Below are 25,392 nucleotides of genomic sequence, written 5' to 3'. Positions count from 1 at the left end.
TTGAATAAATTATGTCACATCAATGCATCTATGCAGCAGAAAATTATTTGGACATTCAAATGGTGCTCTATAAGAACACTTAAAACTTGTTAGAACATATTCATGATATGTTATTAAATAAAAAAGTAAATAAAAACACCGCTATATCATTTTTGCAGAAAAGATATGCAAATGACCAGCAGGCTATATAAAATAGTGTTAGCGCTAAGAGAATGGAACTGAACATGAAAGATATTCTTTTTGCAGGGGAGGGGGAGTTCTGAGGTTCCTCAATTTCCTAAAGCGAGGATGTATTTTTATAATAGTCAAAGCATAACATGTGCTGCATTTTTTAAAAGATTCTCAGCCTGATGCTGAGAGGCTGCCCTCGAGCACGCTGGGCTGTGCATTATCCAGCTCCTCAGCCTCCACCCTAGAGGGAGTGTGTTTTAATACAACACTAGTGGGGAGGGGAGACGGACGCGAGGGCTCAGTACCGTTCCAGGCTACTCTGTGAAAACTGCATTTGGCTGGATCTACATAAGCCAGGAGAGAAACAAAAACAAAACCCCTTGTCCCTAAATAAATCAGCTTCTGGAATTTCGGCTTCCAAGGAGAGACAGACAGACAGACAGACACAGTGTTACAGAGGAAGATATTTTTCTAAGAGCACGAGGAGAGGAAAAGGAACAACCTGAGCAGGTCTGTGTAAAAAGCACGTGTGATTCCAGCATCTCAAGTGGAATGAAATGTTGACTTGACACGAGGAATGCTTTTGATATTCTTGGTTGGTCTCAAAATAATTTCATGAGGCCTGGTGTTTGAGAAATAGCAAAGGATCTGAAAGTTTGCTTATCAATTATACCACATTGCACTTGATCCAAATGGGATTTAAGACTGATCATATTCAAAGATAATCACAAAATATTAAGATAAAGATATTAAATGTTAAAGCTAGAATTTCTGTCCTAAGTCACCTGCTTATTATGTAATCTTGGCCAAATTACCTTTATAATCTTAGTTTTCCTCATCAGCTAAATGGGGATAATATTACTTATGTGGCAGGTAACCCACTGCAAAATTAAATCATGTCTTATTTCTACCACTGTAGAACCATCAGAAAGAATTTAATTTCCTCTCAGCCCAGTGAGAGGAGGGGACCTACAATCAGATTTAATTTCACTTTAGAAACTGTAAGTCAGGTGACATTCTCACAGCCAGCAGCAGTGGAGCAAACTCAAAACACGTTCCTCATAGGCTTGTCATGAGGGTTAAATGAAACAACAGCTGTCATAATGCTTTGCCAACTGTCATTTGATGTTCAGATGTTATTTTTTGATTAGTTATCTATTTTATACATATTAGTATATACATGTCAATCACAATCTCCCAATTCATCCCACCACCACCCCCCAGATGTTAATTATTGTTATTAAAAATTCCATTCTCTTCATACAATATGGCAGAAAGAGCCAGGAGATCTGGCCTCTTGTCCCAGCCCCACCCCTTTCTAGCTACTGGGATCATGTCTTCCTCATCTGTAAAATGGGAACGTAGTGTCTGCCTTGCTTTACCTCACAGGATTACTGGGAGGTTCAAGTGAAATAATATATGTGAAAAGCCGGTGGAGAGTGTTAGACAAGGCTGATCTGTAAGCAAGCCACAAACCAAAGTCAGTAAGATCACTTTAGAGTAAAATTCCGTGAGCTCTGAACATTGAACGTGGATTGAAACTGACTGATGAGGTGGTTTATTAAAGAAGTGGTGTGCATTAAAAACAAAAAATCTGAATAACCCAAATGTCCATCAATAGTAGAATGAATAAGGAGCTGTCATACAATAGAAAACTCACTGCAAGAAAAATGAATGCATTTTAGTATATATTACATATAACACTGATAGAAGCAAGACACAAAGGAACACACTCCTTGATTCAATTATATAATGTTTAAAAATAGGCAAAAAAACTACTTTGTTCAGAGAAGCCTACATAAGTACTAAAATTATAGTGAAAAGTAAAGAAATAATTACCACACAGTCAGACAGAGGTTTTCACTGGTTGGGGAGGGAGGAGAAGGTGAGGATGTGACCAAGCAAACAGCAGGGACTTCTGGGGCTGTAGGCTATGTTAAACTGTGTGTGTGTGTGCATGTGCACACCTGCGTACATATTTATATATGTATATAAACACACATACACTTATGTGTATGTGCATAGGTATATAGTATGTATACTTTATGCACTTTATTATAGATCACAATAAAAGACCAACGATAACAAAGAGCTGAATTCTTTACAGACTCTTATGTCAACGGTATTTTTTTTAAGACTTTTGCCAAAGAATTTGTTTCAATTCCAATCTCAGCTACACCAAACTAAGAAATTACGCAGTTGAGGTTTTATTTAATGCCTTCAAAAAAGAGTTATTAAGTATAGTCATTAAGCAGGCTATGGGGATTCAACTTGCTTACCTGCCTGCTTATTAATAATTTCTGATTGCGTGGACATTTTCTGGGTCAAATTAAAAATGCTGTTAACAATTAAAAACCTCCAGGGCTACAGTCACCACTTAAGTGTATGTTACACCAGGAGCCTAAAAGGAAACACAAGGTTACAATGAGGCGTTGGGGGCTCTGTGACTTACCGGCTGGCTGTGTTGGTGCTATTCTCTTAGGGTAAGTCTTGCTTCGACTTCTTGCCACATTCTGATCTGGCCGGGGAAGTTGAATAGAAAGATCTCGACTCATTTGTAACGCTGTCCTGCCACTTGAAAAAACAACATTTTGAGTAACACAAGTAAAACCACACAGCCACAAAATTACACCACAGCTCATGGAGAATATCTGCAGTGTATGGAGAGAAGAAAAAACACAGATTCACACAGGTTATAAGTATGCAGGGCTTTCAATTGATTCTCACTGCAATGTTAACCAAGGAACTAATAAACTCTAATAGGAAAGATTTAGGTGAGACAGAAGTGCCAACTGAAGAATGTCGCTCGCCACCTGGTTCTACAAGAGTGAAGTCACTAGCCACTAAAGTTGCTGACCTTCAATACACTCTGAAAGGAGTTCAGGACAGAGATCAGGAATGAGGCTGGGAAAAAGTGGCCGAACAGGCCTTCAGATAGTTAGGTGTTTTCAGGAGAAAATTTTATGAACCCAGTTTCTTGCACCTTCTCATACTTAGAAAAGCGCTAAAAGCATTAACGGAGACATCTGCTCCTCGTTCCTAGTAGCAACCTTCTACAGAGGTGTGTGCTTGACTGCACGCATTCCCTTAGGAGCGGTTCCTCAGAGCTATCTGAGAGGCTCTCTCTCAGCCTCTAGTCCTCAGTAAGCCCCAGATAAAACTGAACTCACAGCTCTAGTGTTGAGCTTTTTTTCAGCCGACACAAGGAAGATCTTTCAGAGGGAGAACCAGGAAAGAAAGGATTTATTAAAGGAGGAGTTAGGTTTTGATTTAAGTAGAATGATAAGCTAGAAATAGAGGATGCTGATGGTCTTCCAGCTCTACAACTAAATAGTAAAGAAATTGTGTTGGGCTAAACTACAGAAGGCAATGATTCTACGTGAATCAACATGTCCCCGTGCTGTACTTATAAGGCAAGTCATAGAGCCTCCCCAATTGGACCACTTAGTGTGATTTCACTCTGAACCCTGTGACACAATCAACCATTGATTATGCCCACTTCACCTGAGTCAGGAAGTGCCCAGGAAGATTTAAAGCAGCCTAAAACCCCATGCACAGTACCGCTTCCTTAAGAGTATGTGAGGATGCAACAGGGAGAGCTTTCCCTGGGGACAAACTAAGCTACTCAAGGAACTATGTAATTTAATTTGCTATATTTCAGTCAACATTCATCCTACGAAAAGTTTATTCCACAGCTGAATTTGAGCTAATGAACAACTCTGGCTTTCATGACAGAAAGTATCATTTAGGTACAGAGAAAATGCATTTCTAATTATCTATCAATACTTTGATTCACCACAGTTAAGAGTCACCTAATAGGAAGAAAAAATAGTCTTTTATTGGCCACAAATCCCATTTATCCTACATTTACAGAATATATATTGGTGGCTCTCTCCCTAAAAGAGACTAAATAAGACTTAGAAAGCCAAATTCACCTCCTACATTCTTCTGTGAAAGCTTCCCCTCCTTACTACCTCATCTACTTTTATTAGAAATAAAGAGAGGCCCAAAACACTCATAAAAAGCAGTTTCTCATCAGGCTAAGTGAGGATATGACTTGATATGAGGAATTAAAATGACAGGTTCCATCCATGTACTTCATATTCAAGACTTCATGGAAACCAGGGGGAGGGGAGGGAGTAGGGGGGAAAACTGTGAGAGATTTTCTTTCACTTGAAATTTAACTACTTTTTTTTTCCTTATATATAATGAAAATATATAAAAATCTAATAATGTTATTTGATAAGAAAATTATCATTTACCAGCTTTCATTTTGCTGTTTTCTTTTACATATTAATGTATTGTTAATAGACAAGTTCTGGAGACTGGGTTCAAATCCCAGCGATGTCATATCCTAGCTCTCTGACCTTGGGAAACATTACTCAAACTCTCTGTATCTCCATTTCCTCATTACTAAAGTAAGAATAATACCAATGACCACTTCATAGGCTTAACATGAATGTTAAGTATTAATATTTATACATTTTCTAGAACAATGCCAGGCACATAAAAATATTATATAATTATTTACTAAATACAAGTAAATAATTTTTTTAAAATAATCAATTTGAGAATATTTCTACAGTTTTAACTATTTGTTTTAAAGGTAGTACATAAGGTAACACAAATAGCAACATCTCTCCCCTGAAAATCTTAAAAAAATTCTATACAGAGAACAAAATTCCACTATTAGAAATGGTTTGGAGTATGAAGATAGCATCTACTTAAAACAAACTTACTCTAAGACTTGGGTAGTATGTACTTCATTGCATAGAGGAAAAAATATTTGCCCTAAAAACATAACCCAATAATATGTGGACCACTGAGGCATTTTATAATGAGATTTTACTTTATTATTCAATTTTTCCTCATGGTTTCTCTCTCAGGAATAAATGAGAAATGGGAAAATCATATCACAAGATTCATAAAACTAAAGTCCAGAAACATAAACTGATCTTGCACAAGCTGTACGGGACCTGGGACTGGAACAAGCTTTCTGTCCTCCAGCTGGTCAGTGTGGCACAGCTTGGCAGCCTGGGAAAAGGGACAGAGTGCAGAGCCATTTGGTTTAAAGCTACAAGCCCAGGTTAAAACGCACCTCTGCTATAAGTGTGTGGCCTTCAGCAGCTGATTTTTTAAATCTCCTAGAGCCTCATTTTCCTTATTTATACTTGTTCAGACTACTTCCTAGCAGAAATACTTCTGTACGGTATTCTTAGTATTTTCTTGTAGCAAAAAGCACTTGACAACAGTAGAGATTTTTAGTGTCGGTGAAAGAGCTCTTACACACCCGGCAGCTCTCCATAGTGACAGGACAGAGCATTGTCCCCAGGATCACCCACTTCCCTGCCCCTCACGCTGTGGCACACATACTCCCATCCTATGATGAGGCACTGCCAGCAGCCCTTCAGCTTCAAAGTGAGGATACAATCGGCCATCAGTGGGGTAGAAGGAAGAGAACAAGAGGAAAGACACCTGGGTTCAAATCCCAACTTTGCCACTTACTGGTTAAAGGTCTTTAGTTCAGTTACCTTACTTTTGGGGGGCTCATATTTCTTGTCTACAGAAATGAGCATATGATACCTCCTTTGATGGGTCACTGAATGGATTTAATAAAGTAACACAGGTGAAAATACCTGACACAAAGGAGGTTCTCAGGAGAACTTGGTCTCTCTTCCATAGTTCATGAAATGTGGAAAGCTCGTGTGATTTAAGTTCTACAAGAAGGTCATCAAGGTTCCTGAGGGGTGGTTCTTAGGTCTAAGTGTCATTTCTAGAGTATAAATTCTACACAACTCATTCATTCATCAAAACCAGGAGTCCCCTACAAACTTAACAAAAGGTAGAGGCAAGATTAGTTTTTAAGAGAAAGAGAGAGCAGTGTGCAACGAAATATTTAACCAAAGATTTAATCAATCTCTATTTCAGATTATTGGTAACTGATGATAAATCAACAAAAGAAGTCAACTGTCAGATTTAAGCTCAGTCTTTTCCCCAAAATGTAATTTTAAATTTTGAAAGGATTGCCTGTCACATTTCACTAAAATTATCTAATTTTCCCCTCTTAAGTAATGACTAGTTTTTCTGTTGGATTCTCCTTGGTATTCTGCAAGCCCTAAGATGCAAGAGAGAAAGTAAAGACTAGAATTCTGTCTTTCTCTATCACATACATCCCACTATAAACACATATACAATTATACACACAGACACCCACACTCACACACCGCAGCCACTGGTTATGCTATTCGTTATCCTCCATGCTCTAAAAGCCTACAGGGTAAAGGAAGGAGCTACCTATGTTTCCAGAGCTCTTCCTTCATTCCAAGATATCTCCAGAACATCTCAAAATAAAGGAACAGGCATATGATGTTTATTAAAGTTTGGTTGTTATTACTCTTTTGCCAATTAACAGTCCATGTGCTGGCGACCACCCAGCAGTCAGAGACCCATCCTGCGTAAGCCTGGCTCTGGGCAGTGGGATGAAACACCTTTCTTTCAGAGATGGTGCAATGTTAGTGCTTCCTACATACAGACACTGAGATTTGGATTTCATTAAGACTTACCAAGCAGTTAACACCAGCCACAAAACTGAACGGATTTAGCAGAGTTTCCAATTTGCAAAGGTTATCTTTAATTACTTTTGTGGAAGAAATGATACTCAATATGCAAAATCCAATAACTTTCTAATAATAATTCCCACAGCATTTGCATTTCAATAAATTTGAGAAATCAGGTATGGGTAAATTTGTAGAAACCAACTACAGCATACATTAAACAGTATAATTACATTTTTTAACAGTAAGAATATTAAGACAGATGCTTTTTCACTAGCTTCATTTCAGTGACAAAGAGACAGATTTACACATTCACTCTATAACCCTTGAAATGTGTTATGCCCCAACTGGAAGAACAGCCCCAATACTGACTATGAGCTATTTTTCTCAATATAAAAGTAAATACTCTTTCCTTAAATTCCTGTAATTATATCACTATCTAGGGAAGAAACTTGATAACCTGCAGTTTAAATTTTTAGATTTCAACGAATACTTTCCTACAAATATCAAGAACATCTATAACACAATAATACTTAAGTGTTATTTTAAGTCAGCTAATGAGCAAATATCCAAGAGAATAATATGTAAAGATTAATGCACTAAACATTTAATATTAATCACTCCTCTATTGATTATCTCTGGCTTCAAGCGAGACAAAAAAGTGGTTCATCAAAGAGAGGAATTAAAATCTGGCATATCATCTTGCAAACACTTCACCTGGATTTTTTTTTAAGTCTCCTAAGTAAGCATTTCATTTGGTGATGTCTCCAGTGGAACTGACAGAACCCTGTCCCACCTCCCGAGTGCCATTTCTGCACCCTGCTTGGGTTTTATGGGGTCTGGGACCGCCTTACTGCCTGAATAATACTGTAGCTCTCTGAAGGCAGAGATGGGGAGATCTAATTCTTCATACCTCTGGGTACCTAACACCCTGTTTTCCACATCACAGGCTCTCCACTTAACAGAATGAATTGAAACAAAACAAATTCTTTTTCAAAACACAGAAGGCTCCCATTTTCAAAAAGACACAGGCACCTGCCTGACTGCTGGACAATCAGGCTTTTCCTGAAACATGCTAACAGTCTGACTAATGTTAAAGGAAAGGGCTCTGGAGTTCCACTGCCAGGGATTGGACCCCACTTTACTGCTTCCTAGCTGGGTTTCCCTGAGAAGTGACTTGTCGTCTCTGAGCCTTAGTTTCCTCACATATTAATGAGGATAACATTAATAAGACTGCCATGATTAAATGAAGCAATAAATGGAATACATTTAGCACAATACATGGCACTTAAAGTTAAGATATACTTGCTAGCATTACTTGCTAACTGCTCTGTAAAGTTAAGATATACTTGCTAGCATTACTATACGTAGGCGTTATGCTACAGAAAACATTTGATTTGACCCATAATATAAAGCAGGGGTCCCCAACCCCCGTGGCCTGTTAGGAACCGGGCCACACAGCAGGAGGTGAGTGGTGGGTGAGAGAGCAAAGCTTCATCTGTATTTACAGCCACTCCCCATTGCCTGCATTACCGCCTGAGCTCCACCTCCTGTCAGCATTATGGTGAGTTGTATAATTATTTCATTATATATTACAATGTAATAATAATATAAATAAAGTGCACAGTAACTGTAATGTGCTTGAATCATCCCAAAACCATCACCACCCACCCCCTCCCCATCCATGGAAAAAACCGTCTGCCACGAAACCGGTCCTTGGTGCCAAAAAGGTTGGGGACCGCTGATATAAAGTATACATTGTGTTACAATAGAGGATCAACTGAATGTCCCAAGAATACCAAAAAACTACTATTCAGAATATCTACTTTGTTTCATAATCACAACATAATTAGAGATAAGTGATAACTGGATCAAAATGAATTTCTGAAGATAATAAGCTCTACTACATTCTAAACACCCTAAGCTTAACCTAACTAATGTAGAATTTAAATAATTAAACCTAGAAAATCATTTTTGTCAAGACAGTTTAATAGACTGCTATTGCTTATCAAATTCATTGGCACTGTGGAAAAATAAGGAAAAAATCTGATCACAAACTTTAATGTGCATGCATGTATGTGGACAGCTGCATTAAATATTTATTCATACACACCCCACACACAGCCCAGAGGAAAAAAAATGCCATTTACCTATACCGGTGCTTATAACTCAGGGATCCAAACTTGCTGAGTTTTCTTGACAATGAATTTGATTCATTTTCTGGCATTCTAATGAATTTTTAAAAGAAAATTAGATAGAGAATCACAACTATACTTATGCAACACTTGAGCAAAAGCTGTGTAGAAATATGTAACAGTGCAACACTGCTTAACACAGTCAAAATATTTTATTCATTCTACATATCGGCAGGAATAATAATCGATTATTTTTAAGCTAATACTTGACATTCTAGTATTTTATATCTGTATCATGTCAAAACACTCATACTTCCTGAAGACTATCAGATACATCACTGCCCGCACAAGGAAGCTTTTATTGTGAATCAATTTAATTTCTCTACTAAATTATCTTGGGATCTTTTGTCACTACACTGATTTACCCAAGCCAAGGTTCTCAGGGCAATTGATCGTATCTAAAGGGGTGGCTCACTCTTCTTTGTACTTTCCATTCCAGGGTACTTTCAACACACACCTCCACGTGCAGTTCCTAGGCCCAGCCCCGCTACAGGAGAGGCAATGCCTCAGACCTTTTGGGCTCTATCCCTCTCTTAATACAAACTCCACAACGGACATGGGTCATTTTATAAGGCTACTTCTCTAGCATCATGCTATTTGGGGAAACCGTTCCATGCAAATCAAACACGAATAAGGGGAAGAGTTAATCTAGTTTTAAATTTAAAAACCAAAAATAGAGTTTCAAGTATTATCTGATAAAATTGAGTTTTATCTTTACACCATAAGGATGTGACACAAACAGGATCCCCACAACCCAATGGTCAATTCTCTGCCCTCATCTTACGTGACCTCTCAGGAGCATGCAATGCAGCTGCTAGCTCCTTATTCACTAAGACATTTTTCTTTCTCATATTCCATTTTCCCATACCCTACTGCTTACTTCTTCTCATACTCCCCAGCTGGCTCTTCCTGTCCTCTAATTGCTGGGAGGGTCCCACAGCTCAGTCCCTGGCTTTCTGCTCCTCTCTCTTCACTTTTTCCACAGGTGACCTCATCCAATCCCCTTTGCCTTAATACCTACGAAATTTATATGACCAACCTTGGTCTATCCTGTATGCCTTGTATACCCAGCCACCCATTCCATACCTCCAAGCTAACAGTCATTTCAAATTTAGTAAGTCCACAGTAAAACACTTAATTTCCACCAATACCAAAGCTGCACTTTTATTACATAAATGTCAAAAGCAATTGTCCTTGATCCTTTCTTGTAGCATGAGCAAAGAAAATATCTATATATGTGTGTGTGCATGTAAAAATGTTAATAAAAGAGAAACACTGTACATTTCTTCTTGTAGACAGGATAGAATTCTTGTTATAAAAACATATGCACATCAAAAAAAATTAAAAAACAAAAACAAATGCAATTTTCATTTATTAGGACAATGAACAAAGGTTTCACATTAACATACCTAAAAAATGTATGATGTTCTACACTACACTTCCAAAGATGCTTGCAAGCAGTTTTACTTCGAGCTTCAAAAAAGAATGAGGTTTCATTGCACTGAGAGAGAAACAGAGAGAGAATATAAATTACAGACCACAACATTCTTCAGATGACAGCCACCCTTCTAGGTACCAAAAATTCAAGTAAGCAGAGAAATTACTGTTAACACATTAAAAAAATAATTATCTCTTGATAAAAATACAAAATGTAAGTTCCATGTAAATCTTAGTGCCATCACCTTTATTATGTTCTTCTACATCACCCCATGACCACGGATAATCAGAGTGATGGCACTGAAGCACTGCAAACTCTTCCGTCATCAATGGGCGACCAAAACAGGAAAAATACCGACCGTGTGAAAATCAACTCCCCAAAAAAAGAAGACACCCATAAACCCAGTTTTTATGTAATTTTAACTGTATTTTTTTCAGGGATGTACAGGCCACACTTAAACTAAAGAATCTCAAGAGGGGTCGCTGGGACGTGTGACCACCACAGCAGTGTAATCTGAGAAAGTTAAATAATGTCTCAGGACTGAGTTTCTCCATTCTGCATCAAGTTATTGGGGGAAATAAATTAAATGACATGACAGATGTGAAGTTCCATATATTAGGTATACAATTAATTTTAACTATCATTTTAATCTCGCAGCTACTTATCTATTTTAATACATAAGAAACAAAGGCATTATTAGAGGTAATTTTAACTGTGCAGCAAAAGATACTATTTTTTTAAGTGACTGAATAGGAAACCAAGCAAAATACAGTATCCACACTAAAATAATAATAAACCACAAGCTCTGTGAAATTATATAATTGCTAACTTAGTCTCAAATAAAAAGCAAACTCAAGTCACAAATGCAGAAGTGCCCCTGGCATAAGGTTTCCATGGATTCATAAACACAAAGTTGTCAATGCAGAAGAACAACTGAAACGATTCCTCCCCCTATACACACACTTTTAACAAGGACAGAACATTTATATGCATGAAATTTCTCCAATTTAGGAGTTTATTTGCAAAATGAAAGGGTGTGATGGAAACTGAGCCAATATATGCATGGTACAGCAAGGCTTTGTAATTCCAAAACCTTGTGAGGTGGAAGAAGGAACTCAGGGCAAGTCTCAGGTTTCTAAGTTGGGTGCTGCTAAGTAGTAAAATACAGCAAGTGGAAAAAAATTGGGGAATTGGATGGGGGGGTAATGGACATTAAGTTCAGGCTATTTTGATTCTGAGATGCTCATGGAACTAGGAACTCAACACGCCTAATGGGCCAGTAAACATGCAAGGGTAGAGCTGAGGAGAGAGGTCGTATCTGCTGGCACAGATAATTTCACCTGAGAATCTAAAACAGATTGCTCAGGGAGAGAGCACAGCGTGGATAACGGAATCACAGTGAAGATGCTTGTGAAGGTGAAGTGAGAGAGGTCAAAAGGGACCTCAAGGCAATGGTGTCAGAGAGGCTGGAGGAGAGGGCAAGTCTCAAGTGACCCAGAAAGGTTGCAGGGCTTGAAAAGAGGTCACTGCATTTAATGGGGAGAAATCTTCAGTGGCTTTCGTGAAAGGGGTTAAGGATTACAAAATTAGAGGTGATGAAGAAAAGGTGATCAATTCAGAAAGTGTTTTCCTCAAAAGCAAAAGAAACTAGGGGGGAGGTGAGGAGGAAGGGGCACAGAGGAACATCCTTGGAGGCAGGGTGAGAAACCAAGCCTCCTGTCAGGAGATGGGAATGCTTAGAGGGGAATTTGTCTTCTTTTACTTTTCCTTTTTAAATGTATACTCATGGTAACAAACACCAAAAGTTACCAAAGTGGATAACACAATTCTAACTCAATCTCCCTCCTACCACTGTCTCCAATTCCCCTCCTCAGAGGCAACCACTATTAAAAGTTTGTCATATAACATGCTGGTGTTTTGTTTGTTTGTTTGTTTGTTTGCGGTACACGGGCCTCTCACTGTTGTGGCCTCTCCCATTGCGTAGCACAAGCTCCAGACGCGCAGGCTCAGCGGCCATGGCTCACGGGCCCAGCCGCTCTGCGGCATGTGGGATCTTTCCGGACGGGGGCACGAACCCGTGTCCCCTGCATCGGCACTCAACCACTGCGCCACCAGGGAAGCCCATGCCGGTGTTTTAAAGTCACTGGATTATCTGAATATATAATACACAGGTCATTAACTTTAAGATAATTTTGCTTCTGGTTGTGTATCAGGATAAATAAGATAAAGTCAGTACATGGGACTTCCCTGGCGATCCAGTGGTTAAGACTCCAGGCTTCCACTGCAGGGGAATGGGTTCGATCCCTGGTAGGGGAACTAAGATCCAGCAAGCCTCAGCAAAAAAAAAAAGCAAAAGAAGAAGCCAGTACAGGACAGGCTGCTCTTCCGCTCCCCAATCTAACACCTTCCTCAGTATATGCACCCATCTCCCTGTCAACAACTGAAACACAAAGTGTGTTAGGACTAACGTACTGGGCATTCTCACTGACAAGAAATGGTGGCTACTAGTGACTATTCTGTGACACAGACACCTTCACATTTTAGCAAAAGCATCCACAAATAAGGTGGAATTGACATACTAAATCGAATTTTCACAAAGTGATTTCATTACATATATCATCCAGATTTCCAAAAGTGGAGGAGAAACAAAAAAATGTTCAAACTTGAAAACAAAGTAAATCTCCTTAAACTTTTCTAGGACTGGTTTTCACTTTATTCGTCACAGAAACATCTGTATTCTTTTGCTTTTCAAATAGAGACCTGGTCACAGGAAATCTAACTTTTAATATATTTTTTAAAACTACCATCACCTAAGGAAAGGATAAAAGGTATTTAAGATCCAACCAGAATTGGGTTTTCTCAAGTTTCTGTGGATACAAATATATTAAAGGAACAAAAGAGCCTCCCACAGGCTCCCTAATTACTTCTGCCCTGTGCAAATGACAAATATAAACTCATTCCCCCATTCATACAGGGCTTTAACACCAGCTGCCTGGTTTTTGTCCCATTGTTAGCAGAATGATCCAAATACTAAAAGGCAAGTTAACATAAATTTAAAAAGAGCCAGGTATTCAGAATAAATTCTGTGTATTTTTGCCACACACAATAACTGCTGGCATAAATGTAACTGATGCGGCATTCAAATGTCTTTCTTTTTGAAACTCTGCTACCTACTAAACCTCTTCTAAATGGACATGGACAATTAGCACCTTTCCATTTGTTCACACAAAGACACGTAGCTGCTTAGCTTCAGAAGTTCATTTCAACCTATCGCTAAAATACTTTATCCAAGCAACCAACGCTTGCTTTTGGCAAAATTCCTCAAACACCTTCATAGTTTTCGTCATTTTATGCAGGAAGCAAAGCTATGGTGTGAATCTATTTCTTTTCCTTTTATAAAGAGATCAAGCTTAAGTCACCTCTAACTCAGATATCACATGGGGCTTCATCACACTGTGGATCTCTAGGTAAACTGGGCTCAAAGTCCCAATTCCATCATTTGTAAGAATTCAGGACCTAGATTATATGGACGAATTCCCAACCTAACTCCCTCTGTTCTTCTCACTCTTTTCCCATCTTTGCTGGCTATGTTCCTCTTTGCAGCCTTGAAGAAATCAATCTACTTTAGCCTGGCTTCTCTGAATCGTCTTGAGTTTACTGACAGGGCCATGGAGGGGCTCACACTACAAGATGCACAGCAGTTAACTCTCCCTGGGCTCCAGCTTCACTGCCTCTCCCACGCCCAATGGGCTTGCCACACACAGTCCCTACTCTAGCTGGTCCCTCTGCTTCCGTCTTGGGAAGCAGCCACTACTGGACAATCTGCCTTCCCCAGCTTCCCTAGAATTACGAGGACGAACATTTTCTCAATCCTGTCATTATATATTCATCCCACCTCCACGGTCAATAGAAGTAACCTAAGGTACACTGCATAGGTCAAATACTTAAGAGTAAAGAGATTAGTACTTCTAACAATAGTAAGATGCAATCATTACATAAATGTTGCAAAGGCCTACAACAGACAGTTTTCTTATCAATGATCCATAAAGGCAGAGGAGAGGCTAAAAAGAAGTGCAAAGATTACAAGCCTACAGTTTTATGGCATCTTTTTTCAAATATTCAACCTCTAGAAGATTTATATGTACTTGGCAATTGTTAGCTTACTTTAGACACTAGATGAAATAAAAATCAGGGGGCTAATGGCAAATGATTGAAAGAACTTAATTACTGATAAAGCAAAGGAAGGCAAATGGTGAAACAGAAAAAAAAATTATTCTTGAACTAAAAAGAAATACCAAAGCAATATCACAAAATTTTAAGTATTAGAGAAATTCTGTCTTTATAAATGGTAAGCCTGAATGATTGCAGTTGTAAAAATTTAACTACGTTTGTGTATGTGAGACAGTGGGCACGATGTTTGTTTTAATCACTTTCCCCATATTTTCCACTGCTTTCTCATCCCGAGTGCAAAGCCAGACAAAGAGTTCAGAGTAACCCCTGCAACCAAAAAATTATCAATCTTGTTATTATTTGGAAAGGGAAGTTAGAGGGAATTTTAAAACACTTGAGTAAAATATTATCTTGTTCTTTCAAGTTTTTTCTTTACAGAGTGCTCCCTAAAAAGTGTTTCTTACATCATTAATGTCTTATGCTATTGGCATAAAAAGAGTTCTATGGTCAAAAAAGTTTGCGAAACACTGGGTTAAACGCTCAGACCTTTTATTGAGCTAATATGTACTGTGACTCTCCAAGAGCTGGTAAGGTAGCTGGTGTTTCCCTGATCTATATGAGCAAAAACTTTATTTCAACTACTCTGGTTTAGAAAATATAAACATCCCTACACACACACCAGTTATTTTTAAAATTCTTTCTGCAATGCACATAATATAGTTTGAATTAAAAATCACTGTGCATTTCAACAGAGCACTGGAAGAATAACATTAATTTCTATTCCTACATATATGTTGTATTCTACAATAAAAGAACAAAACCAACAAAAATATTCCAGAACTCTTTTGTCAGCTATGTGGGTTATATTTCAAACTATACACTAAAGATGAAAAACCTTTTTACCTCTTTTACAGATGAATAAATTAATTGCTTGATGAATAATTGTTTACAACTCTTTCTATTTCATAGAAACATAAATTATAGAATTGGAAAGGATGTGTTAGATTGTGCTGTGCATCCCCCCTTTTTCCCTTTCCTCTCAAGAATTCAAAAGGAGAAAATAGGAGCCAAAACATTAGAGAATATTTATATCATGTTTCAGTAAACTCTGAAAACTATTTCATTGAGCTTATTCTGTTTCCTATTTGAAAAAATGCACAGATGCAAACCCAGAATTCCAGATGGCTTACTTTTGTTATTGTTGTTTTTACTCTATCTTTTCCTCATCTTTTCTTTAAAGAAACTGTAGGATTTCCTAAAATGTCAGCATTTCTCTCTTATATTTGCAGATTTCATTTTTTAATGGTAACTAATCTTTATTGCCAGTCTTACAAATGTTTAAAAAATTTTAATAACAAGTGTTACTTAAGCTTGTTAAAATGAAGGCATATCTGGTAAGATCTATTGATACTCTTAATGTAGAAAAATTTTATACCAGAATTTAGACATTCCTTCCAAACAAATGGCTCACTTAATTATGGAGAAACATACTAGCAAATGAAGCAAAGGAAACTCCATGGGCCTGGAAGACCTGAGCTCCCCTTGTTGCCTTGGCAAGAGCTATTCACCAGCCGAGGCTAGTCAAGAACAAGCTGCTGCCTGAGCCCTTTCCTGTGCAAAACTTCAAGAGCTCTAAGTGCATGAGGGCAAAGACACTTCTGACTCAGAGACGTGTACCAGGTGCCTGTTACAAGTCCAACTTTGGACTGGGTTCATTCAACCTCACAACAACCTTGTAAGACAGATTTTATCATCCTCACTTATTAGATAAGGAAATGTAGGCTAAATGTCATTCAGGAAATTGTCCAAAGTTAGAGAAGTGGGAGATCTGGACTTACACCATGCTATCTGACCACTAGTCTAGTAATCCATCACTTAATCTGAAAGACTCCAAACCACACTGTCATATGGAATCAGGATCCAAATGTTACTAATAGAGTCACACCTGTGAACACTTAGGGGAAAAATATAACACCTATAGTTCCAGGTACACTCAACACTGTAGGTGAAATGTATAATGGCACAGAAACTGCGGGTGAAGGTTAGGATGGGGGAATAAGGCAATATCTAACATACCTACACATACACTCACCCTTCCAGCATTCCTACTCCTGGGAATTTACCCCGAAGGCAGCCCTCCAACGATATAAAAATACATATGCCCCAAGTTACAGACTGAAGGAAAATTTTTAATTGCAAACTATCAAGAACTACCTAAACGTCCCAGCATAAGAGATTGGTTGAATAAACTGCTTTACAGACACTCAATGGAGTACTATGCAGATGTACAAGAGAACAAGAAATCTCCAAATGAACTGATACAGAGATTTCTAGGAGGCACCACTAAATGAAAGAAAAAGTGCAAAGAACACATAGAGTATGCTATATTTTATGTAAGAAAGAAAAACACTTTAATATGCTTATCTTTATAAACAGAAATACAAGGAGGAGGATAAACCATAAAACCCTGAAGCTGGTTACCTCCAAAGAAGGGTAAGGGAACGGAACTAAAGGAATATGGGAGTCAGCAATACTTCTGAGTGGGCCTTCTTGCAGAGTTTTTGCCTTTTGGAAGCATGCTAATCTTCTACATCTTCAAAAATTAAAATCAAAGAAAAGAGGATATGAAGGGGGGGCCTATAACTGAAAGCAAACTGAAACAGTTAAACCTAACTAGATCTCAGATGAACCCCAGAGACACAGGAATAGGGAAGGAGGGAAGGAAAGGCCAACCCAAGTACATTTTGAACACGGTATTAGACTCTATACTGTCTTGGCAAGGTGATATACATGAGTGAAAGAATCACAAAAAAAAATTGTCAATTTCAGTGGTTTGGCCAAAGCAATTCTGAAACTATTTGAGATGCAGTTTAGGACTGAGCACACAAGTAAATGTATTTCTGTTATTGGGAGCCATGGTTCTCCCAGGCCAAAGAGAGCCTGTACAAAACTGAAATGAGAGGGAGGCTTCCCTGGTGGCGCAGTGGTTAAGAATCTGCCTGCCAGTGCAGGAAAGGTTTGAGCCCTGGTCCGGGATGATCCCACATACTGCGGAGCAGCTAAGCCCGTGCACCACAACTATTGAGCCTGTGCTCTAGAGCCCGCGAGCTACAACTACTGCACCCATGTGCTGCAACTACTGAAGCCCATGCTCCTAGAGCCCGTGCTCCGCAACAAGAGAAGCCACCGCAATGAGAAGCCCGAGCACCGCCAACGAAGAGTAGCCCCCGCTCGCCGCAACTAGAGAAAGCCTGAGCACATCAGCAAAGACCCAGCACAGACAAAAATAAATAAATAAATAAATAAATAAAAGCAATCATTAAAACAAAGTGGAAATGTTCAATCAAATACAATAATAATTTTTTTAAAAAATGAAATGAGAGAAGGAAGAGCAAGCCCTGTGGGGATGGATGGAAACTGGAGGTATGGCATGAACTTATGATTTCTAAAATGTGCAGAAGCATGCTCCTATGCACACGTGTGTGTAAACATATGTATTCATATTTGTACACATGTGTCTATTCATGCTTGTATTCCCTAGCTTTGTCCACTAGAAAGGCTGAGAAGCAAAGTCACCCCAGTAGCAATGACCACACCTAACACCCAGATCTTGACCCTTCCCCACTGAAAGGGACCAGGGCTCTTTGGAGAAATGGCTGATAACAGAGTGGATGCAGGGTAGGTAAAAGATGCACCTGAAATACCAAGCTATACCAACAAAGGAAGAAAGTGACCAAAACAATGGTAAGGGCAGGTCAAAAGGGCACAGGAGTCCCAAAGGGCTCCCACTGGCCAAATCTAGGACAACTTCAATAACAGAATAGTTAGCTACAGTAGTGTATTACAAACCAGTGAAAAAATAGGAGTCAGTCCAGGCCAATAACAAATAAAAAGGAGAGAAGGTGAGGCTCTCACCTACAGCGGAGTGCCAAGGGCTGACTGATACATGTGGAGGCAGCAGGACAGCTAGAATATCAGCATTTTGCAAGCATCATAGTAAAAGATCAAATCAGGCAAGAGTCCTCAATGGATGCTAGACCTAAGGTAAATATTGAAGAGCAGGGCACTTGCACTGAATTACATTATCTCTCCACAGATTGCTTATTAGTTGCAAAGGAGAAAAATAAAAACCCAGTAATTATCAAGTGGAAAATTGGGACAACCACGACTGGGTGATCACACTTAACATAACCGATAGGAGGCTGGCAGTGGTTACCATGCACCTCCAGATGTGACACCCTGGGAGACACACAACTTCACCTGTGCTGCTTTCCAGAGGAGAATGCAGAACCTCATTCAATCACAGTGAAACAGACAGATATGAACTGAGCAGATTTCCACAGTTGACCCTTGAACAACAGGGGGTTAGGAGCACCAATCCCCACACGGTCAAGAATCTGGTATAACTTTACAGGCGACCCTCTGGATCCAAGGCTCTGCCTCAGCATGTTCAACTAACCAGAGATCAGGAAGTAACTGTACTACCTATCCAGTGGAAAAAATCTACCTACAGGTGGACCCACGCAGCTCAAACTCCTTGTTCTAGGGTCAACTGTATTTTCAAAAAGTGGAGTAGAATTGTAGTCTTCAAAAATCTCAAAGTCATAAAAAACAAAAATGCTACTAAAATGTTCCAGATTAAAGGAAGCTAAGTTGATTCTACATTGGAGCAGGAAAATACTATAAAAAATTTTATTAGGTCAGCCAACAAAATTGGAATATAGGAAGTAGATGATACAAGTATTCTACCAAGAGGGCAGACAACAGAAGCAAGAAGAACTACAATCCCACAGCCTATGGAACAAAAAACACATTCACAGAAAAACAGACAAGATGAAAATGCAGAGGGCTATGTACCAGATGAAGGAACAACATAAAACTCCAGAAAAACAACCAAATGAAGTGGAGATAGGCAACCTTCCAGAAAAAGAATTCAGAATAATGAGAGTGAAGATGATCCAGGACCTCGGAAAAACAATGGAGGCAAAGATCGAGAAGATGCAAGAAATGTTTAACAAAGACCTAGAAGAATTAAAGAACAAACAAACAGATGAACAATACAATAAATGAAATGAAAACTACACTACAAGGAATCAATAGCAGAATAACTGAGGCAGAAGAACAGATAAGTGACCTGGAAGACAGAATGGTGGAATTCACTGCTGCAGAACAAAATAAAGAAAAAAAATGAAAAGAAATGAAGACAGCCTAAGAGGCCTCTGGAATAACATTAGACGCAACAACATTTGCATTATAGGGGTCCCAGAAGGAGAAGAGAGACAGAAAGGACCTGAAAAAAATATTTGAAGACATTATAGTCGAAAACTTCCCTAACATGGGAAAAGAAACAGCCAACCAATACCAGGAAGCACAGAGAGTTTCATACAGGATAAACCCAAGGAGAAACACGCCGAGACACATACTAATCAAATTGGCAAAAATTAAAGACAAAGTACTGAAAGCAGCAAGGGAAAAACGACAAATAACATACAAGAGAATTCCCATAAGGTTAACAGCTGATTTCTCAGCAGAAACTCTACAAGCCAAAGGGAGTGGCATGATATACTTAAAGGGATGAAAGGGAAGAACCTACAACCAAGATTACTCTACCTGGCAAGGATCTCACTCAGATTCAATGGAGAAATCAAAAGTTTTACTGACAAGCAAAAGCTAAGAGAATTCATCACCACCAAACCAGCTCTACAACAAATGCTAAAGGAACTTCTCTAAGTGGGAAACACAATTGAAGAAAAGGACCTACAAAAACAAACCCAAAACAATTAAGAAAATGGTCATAGGAACATACATATCGATAATTAACTTAAACGTAAATAGATTAAATGCTCCAACCAAAAGACACAAATTTGCTGAATGGATACAAAAACAAGACCATTTATATGCTGTCTACAAGAGACCTACTTCAGACCTAGGGACACACACAGACTGAAAGTGAGGGAATGGAAAAAGATATTCCATGCCAATGGAAATCAAAAGAAAGCTGGAGTAGCAATACTCATATCTGATAAAATAGACTTTAAAATAAAGAATATGACAAGAGACAAGGACACTACATAATGATCAAGGGATCAATCCAAGAAGAAGACATAACAATTATAAATATATATGCACCCAACATATGATCACCTCAATACATAAGGCTACTGCTAACAGCTATAAAAGAGGAAATCGACAGTAATACAATAATACCGGGGGAATTTAACACCTCACTTACAGCAATGGACAGATCATCCAAAATAAAATAAATAAGGAAACAGAAGCTTTAAATGACACAAAAGACCAGATAGGCTTAATTGATATTTATAGGACATTCCATCCAAAAACAGCAGATTACACTTTCTTCTCAAGGGCGCACAAAACATTCTCCAGGATACATCACATCTTGGTTCACAAATCAAGCCTCAGTAAATTTAAGAAAACTGAAATCATATCAAGCATCTTTTCTGACCACAACGCTATGAGATTAGAAATGAATTACAGGGAAAAAAACGTAAAAAACACAAACACATGGAGGCTAAACAATACGTTACTAAATAACCAAGAGATCACTGAAGAAATCAAAGAGGAAATCAATAAATACCTAGAGACAAATGACAATGAAAACATGATGATCGAAAACCTATGGGATGCAGCAAAAGCAGTTCTAAGAGGGAAGTTTATAGCTATACAAGCCTACCTCAAGAGACAAGAAAAATCTCAAATAAACAATCTAACCTTACACCTAAAGGAATTAGAGAAAGAAGAACAAACAAAACCCAAAGTTAGCAGAAGGAAAGAAATCATAAAGAGCAGAAATAAATGAAATAGAAACAAAGAAAACAATAGCAAAGATCAATAAAACTAAAAGCTGGGTCTTTGAGAAGATGAACAAAATTGATAAACCATTAGCCAGACTCATCAAGAAAAAGAGGGAGAGGACTCAAATCAGTAAAATTAGAAATGAAAAAGGAGAAGTTACAACAGACACCGCAGAAATACGTAGCATCCTAAGAGACTAGTACAAGCAACTCTATGCCAATAAAATGGACAGCCTGGAAGAAATGGACAAATTTTTAGAAAGGTATAACCTTCCAAGACTGAACCAGAAAAGAAGTAGAAAATATGAACAGACAAATCACAAGTAATGAAATTGAAACTATGATTAAAAATCTTCCAACAAACGAAAGTCCAGGACCACATGGTTTCACAGGTGAATTCTATCAAACATTTAGAGAAGAGCTAACACCGATCCTTCTCAAATTCTTCCAAAAAACTGCAGAGGAAGGAACACTCCCAAACTCATTCTATGAGGCCACCATCACCCTTATACCAAAACCAGACAAAGATACTACAAAAAAAGAAAATTACAGACCAATATCACTGATGAATATACATGCAAAAATCCTCAACAAAATACTAGCAAACAGAATCCAGCAACACATTAAAAGGATCATACACCATGATCAAGTGGGATTTATCTCAGGGATGCAAGGATTCTTCAATATACGCAAATCAATGTGATACACCATATTAGCAAACTGAAGGATAAAAACCGTATGATCATCTCAATAGATGCAGAAAAAGCTTTGGACAAAACTCAACACCTATTTATGATAAAACTCTCCAGAAAGTGGGCATAGAGGGAACCTACCTCAACATAATAAAGGCCATATACGACAAACACACAGCAAACATCATTCTCAATGGTGAAAAACTGAAAGCATTTCCTCTAAGATTAGGAACGAGACAAGGATATACACTCTTGCCACTATTATTCAACATAGTTTTGGAAGTCCTAGCCACGGCAATCAGAGAAGAAAAAGAAATAAAAGGAATCCAAATTGGAAAAGAAGAAGTAAAACTGTCACTGTCTGCAGATGACATGATACTACACATAGAGAATCCTAAAGATGCCACCAGAAAACTTCTAGAGCTAATCAGTGAATTCAGTAAAGTTGCAGGATACAAAATTAATACACAGAAATCTCTTGCATTCCTATACACTAATGATGAGAAATCTGAAAGAGAAATTAAGGAAACACTCCCATTTACCACTGCAACAAAAAGAATAAAATACCTAGGAATAAACCTACCTAGGGAGACAAAAAACCTGTATGCAGAAAACTATAAGACACTGATGAAAGAAATTAAAGATGATACCAACAGATGGAGAGATATACCATGTTCTTAGATTGGAAGAATCAATATTGTGAAAATGACTATACTACCCAAAGCAATCTACAGATTCAATGCAATCTCTATCAAATTACCAATGGCATTTTCTACATAACTAGAACAAAAAATCTTAAAATTTTTATGAAGACACAAAAGACCCCGAATAGCCAAAGCAGTCTTGAGGGAAAAAAACGGAGCTGGAGGAATCAGACTTCCTGACTTCAGACTATACTACAAATCTACAGTAATCAAGACAATATGGTACTGGCACAAAAACAGAAATAGAGATGAATGGAACAGGATAGAAAGCCCAGAGATAAACCCACGCACCTATGGTCAACTAATCTATGACAAAGGAGGCAAGGATATACAATGGAGAAAAGAAAGTCTTTTCAATAAGTGGTGCTGGGAGAACTGGATGGCTACATGTAAAAGAATGAAATTAGAACAGTCCCTAACACCATACACAAAAATAAACTCAAAATGGATTAGAGACCTAAATGTAAGACCGGGCACTATGAAACTCTTAGAGGAAAACATAGGAAGAACACTCTTTGACATAAATCACAGCAAGATCTTTTTTGATACACCTCCTAGAGTAATGGAAATAAAAACAAAAATAAATAAATGGGAACCTAATGAAACTTCAAAGCTCTTGCACAGCAAAGGAAACCATAAACAAGACGAAAAGATAACCCTCAGAATGGGAGAAGATATTTGCAAACAAATCAATGGACAAAGGATTAATCTCCAAAATATATAAGCAGCTCATGCAGCTCAATATTCAAGAAACCAACAACCCAATCCAAAAATGGGCAGAAGACCTAAATAGACATTTCTCCAAAGAAGACATACAGATGGCCCAGAAGTACATGAAAAGCTGCTCAACATCACTAATTATTAGAGAAATGCAAATCAAAACTACAATGAGGTATCACCTCACAGCAGTTAGAATGGGCATCATCAGAAAATCTACAAACAACAAATGCAGGAGAGGGTGTGGAGAAAAGGGAACCCTCTTGCACTGTTGGTGGGAATGTAAATTGATACATCCACTATGGAGAACAGTATGGAGGTTCCTTAGAAAACTAAAAATAGAATTACCATATCATCCAGCAATCCCACTACTGGGCATATACCCAGAGAAAACCATAATTCAAAAAGACACATGCAGGCTTCCCTGGTGGCGCAGTGGTTGAGAGTCCGCCTGCTGATGCAGGGGACATGGGTTCGTGCCCTGGTCCGGGAAGAACCCACATGCCATGGAGCGGCTAGGCCCATGAGCCATGGCCGCTGAGCCTGCGCGTCCAGAGCTTATGCTCCGCAATGGGAGAGGCCACAACAGTGAGAGGCCCGCGTACCGCAAAAAATAAATAAAAAAACACATGTACCCAATGTTCATTGCAGCAGTATTTACAATAGCCAGGTCACGGAAGCAACCTAAATGTCCATCGACAGATGAATGGATAAAGAAGTTGTGGTACATATATACAATGGAATATTACTCAGCCATAAAAAGGAATGAAATTGGGTCATTTGTAGAGATGTGGGTGGATCTAGAGACTGTCATACAGAGTGAAGTAAGTCAGAAAGAGAAAAACAAATATTGTATATTAGTGCATACACGTGAAACCCAGAAAAATGGTACAGATGAACCGGTCTGCAGGGCAGAAATAGAGACACAGATGTAGAGAACAAACATACAGACACTAAGGGGGGAAAGTGATGGGGGAGGGGTGGTGGTGTGATGAATTGGGAGACTGGGATTGACATATATACACTAATATGTATTAAATGGATAACTAATAAGAACCTGCTGTATAAAAAAATACAATAAAATTCAAAAATTGAAAAAATAAAAGACGTATTCTACCAACATAAATTAAGTTGATAATTGTACTGTGGTCTATGGTCACATTAGAGAACATCTCTATTCTTAGGAAACACACACTGAAGTATTTAGAGACACATGACACGTTAAACTTACTGTTAAATTGTTCAGAAGGAAGTGTGTGTGTGTGGAGAGAGATAACTAAAAAAGGAAATGGAGTAAAATGTTAACAAGTGAACGTGAGTAACATGAGGGGAACTTCTTGTTTGTAATATTTTAATCTTTGCAACTTTTGGTAAATTTGGAATTATTTTCAAATAAAAACAAATTTTACAAATCTGTTTTTATTGGGCTTCCCTGGTGGCGCAGTGGTTGAGGGTCCGCCTGCCGATGCAGGGGACACGGGTTCGTGCCCCGGTCCGGGAAGATCCCACATGCCGCGGAGCGGCTGGGCCCATGAGCCATGGCCACTGAGCCTGCGAGTCCGGAGCCTGTGCTCCGCAACGGGAGAGGCCACAACAGTGAGAGGCCCGTGTATCGCAAGAAAAAAAAAAAAAAATCTGTAGTTCTATTAAAAACATGAGAGGAACCCCTAGGTTACGTAAGCAAGACCTCTTGGGCTTGTTGACAAACAGTGATAACTCCTGGCCACCGTGACTTCCTCTTCTCAATGCAGGCTGAGAGTTCGGCCAAGTGCATCTAATTACTCGTGGCCAGAGCTGCCAGAAACCTTTTGGTTCTACATCCTGTCACGGGTAGGTTTGGCTGAGTTAGTTCCATGATGCATCACACGTAAATGTAATCACAGCATTTTTTTTTCCCACTTATTCAACAAATGTGCTTTGGACCTGCCAACTTCCA

At 38.6% G+C, this 25,392-nt stretch overlaps 1 protein-coding gene across 5 annotated transcripts in view; it reads right to left on the bottom strand.

Moving 5' to 3' along the window:
- EPB41L4A (erythrocyte membrane protein band 4.1 like 4A) overlaps positions 1-25,392 on the bottom strand; it is a 255,882-nt gene that overhangs the window by 65,538 nt on the left and 164,952 nt on the right. For all 5 annotated transcript variants that reach the window (XR_009563443.1, XM_060296122.1, XM_060296120.2 and 2 more), the window contains exons 11-13: positions 10,330-10,421; positions 8,876-8,953; positions 2,624-2,745 (exon numbers count right to left, since the gene is read on the bottom strand). Coding sequence is in view for 4 of the 5 variants with exons in the window: in XM_060296122.1 (XP_060152105.1) it covers positions 2,624-2,745; positions 8,876-8,953; positions 10,330-10,421 (292 nt within the window). In the remaining variant the exon portion in view is untranslated. The remainder of the gene's footprint in view (positions 1-2,623; positions 2,746-8,875; positions 8,954-10,329; positions 10,422-25,392) is intronic.

Source organism: Globicephala melas, chromosome 3 (genome assembly GCF_963455315.2).
Source record: "Globicephala melas chromosome 3, mGloMel1.2, whole genome shotgun sequence".
Taxonomy (NCBI): domain Eukaryota; kingdom Metazoa; phylum Chordata; class Mammalia; order Artiodactyla; family Delphinidae; genus Globicephala; species Globicephala melas.
Note: the sequence above shows the minus strand (reverse complement) of the source record. Positions and strands in the feature narration are given on the sequence as shown.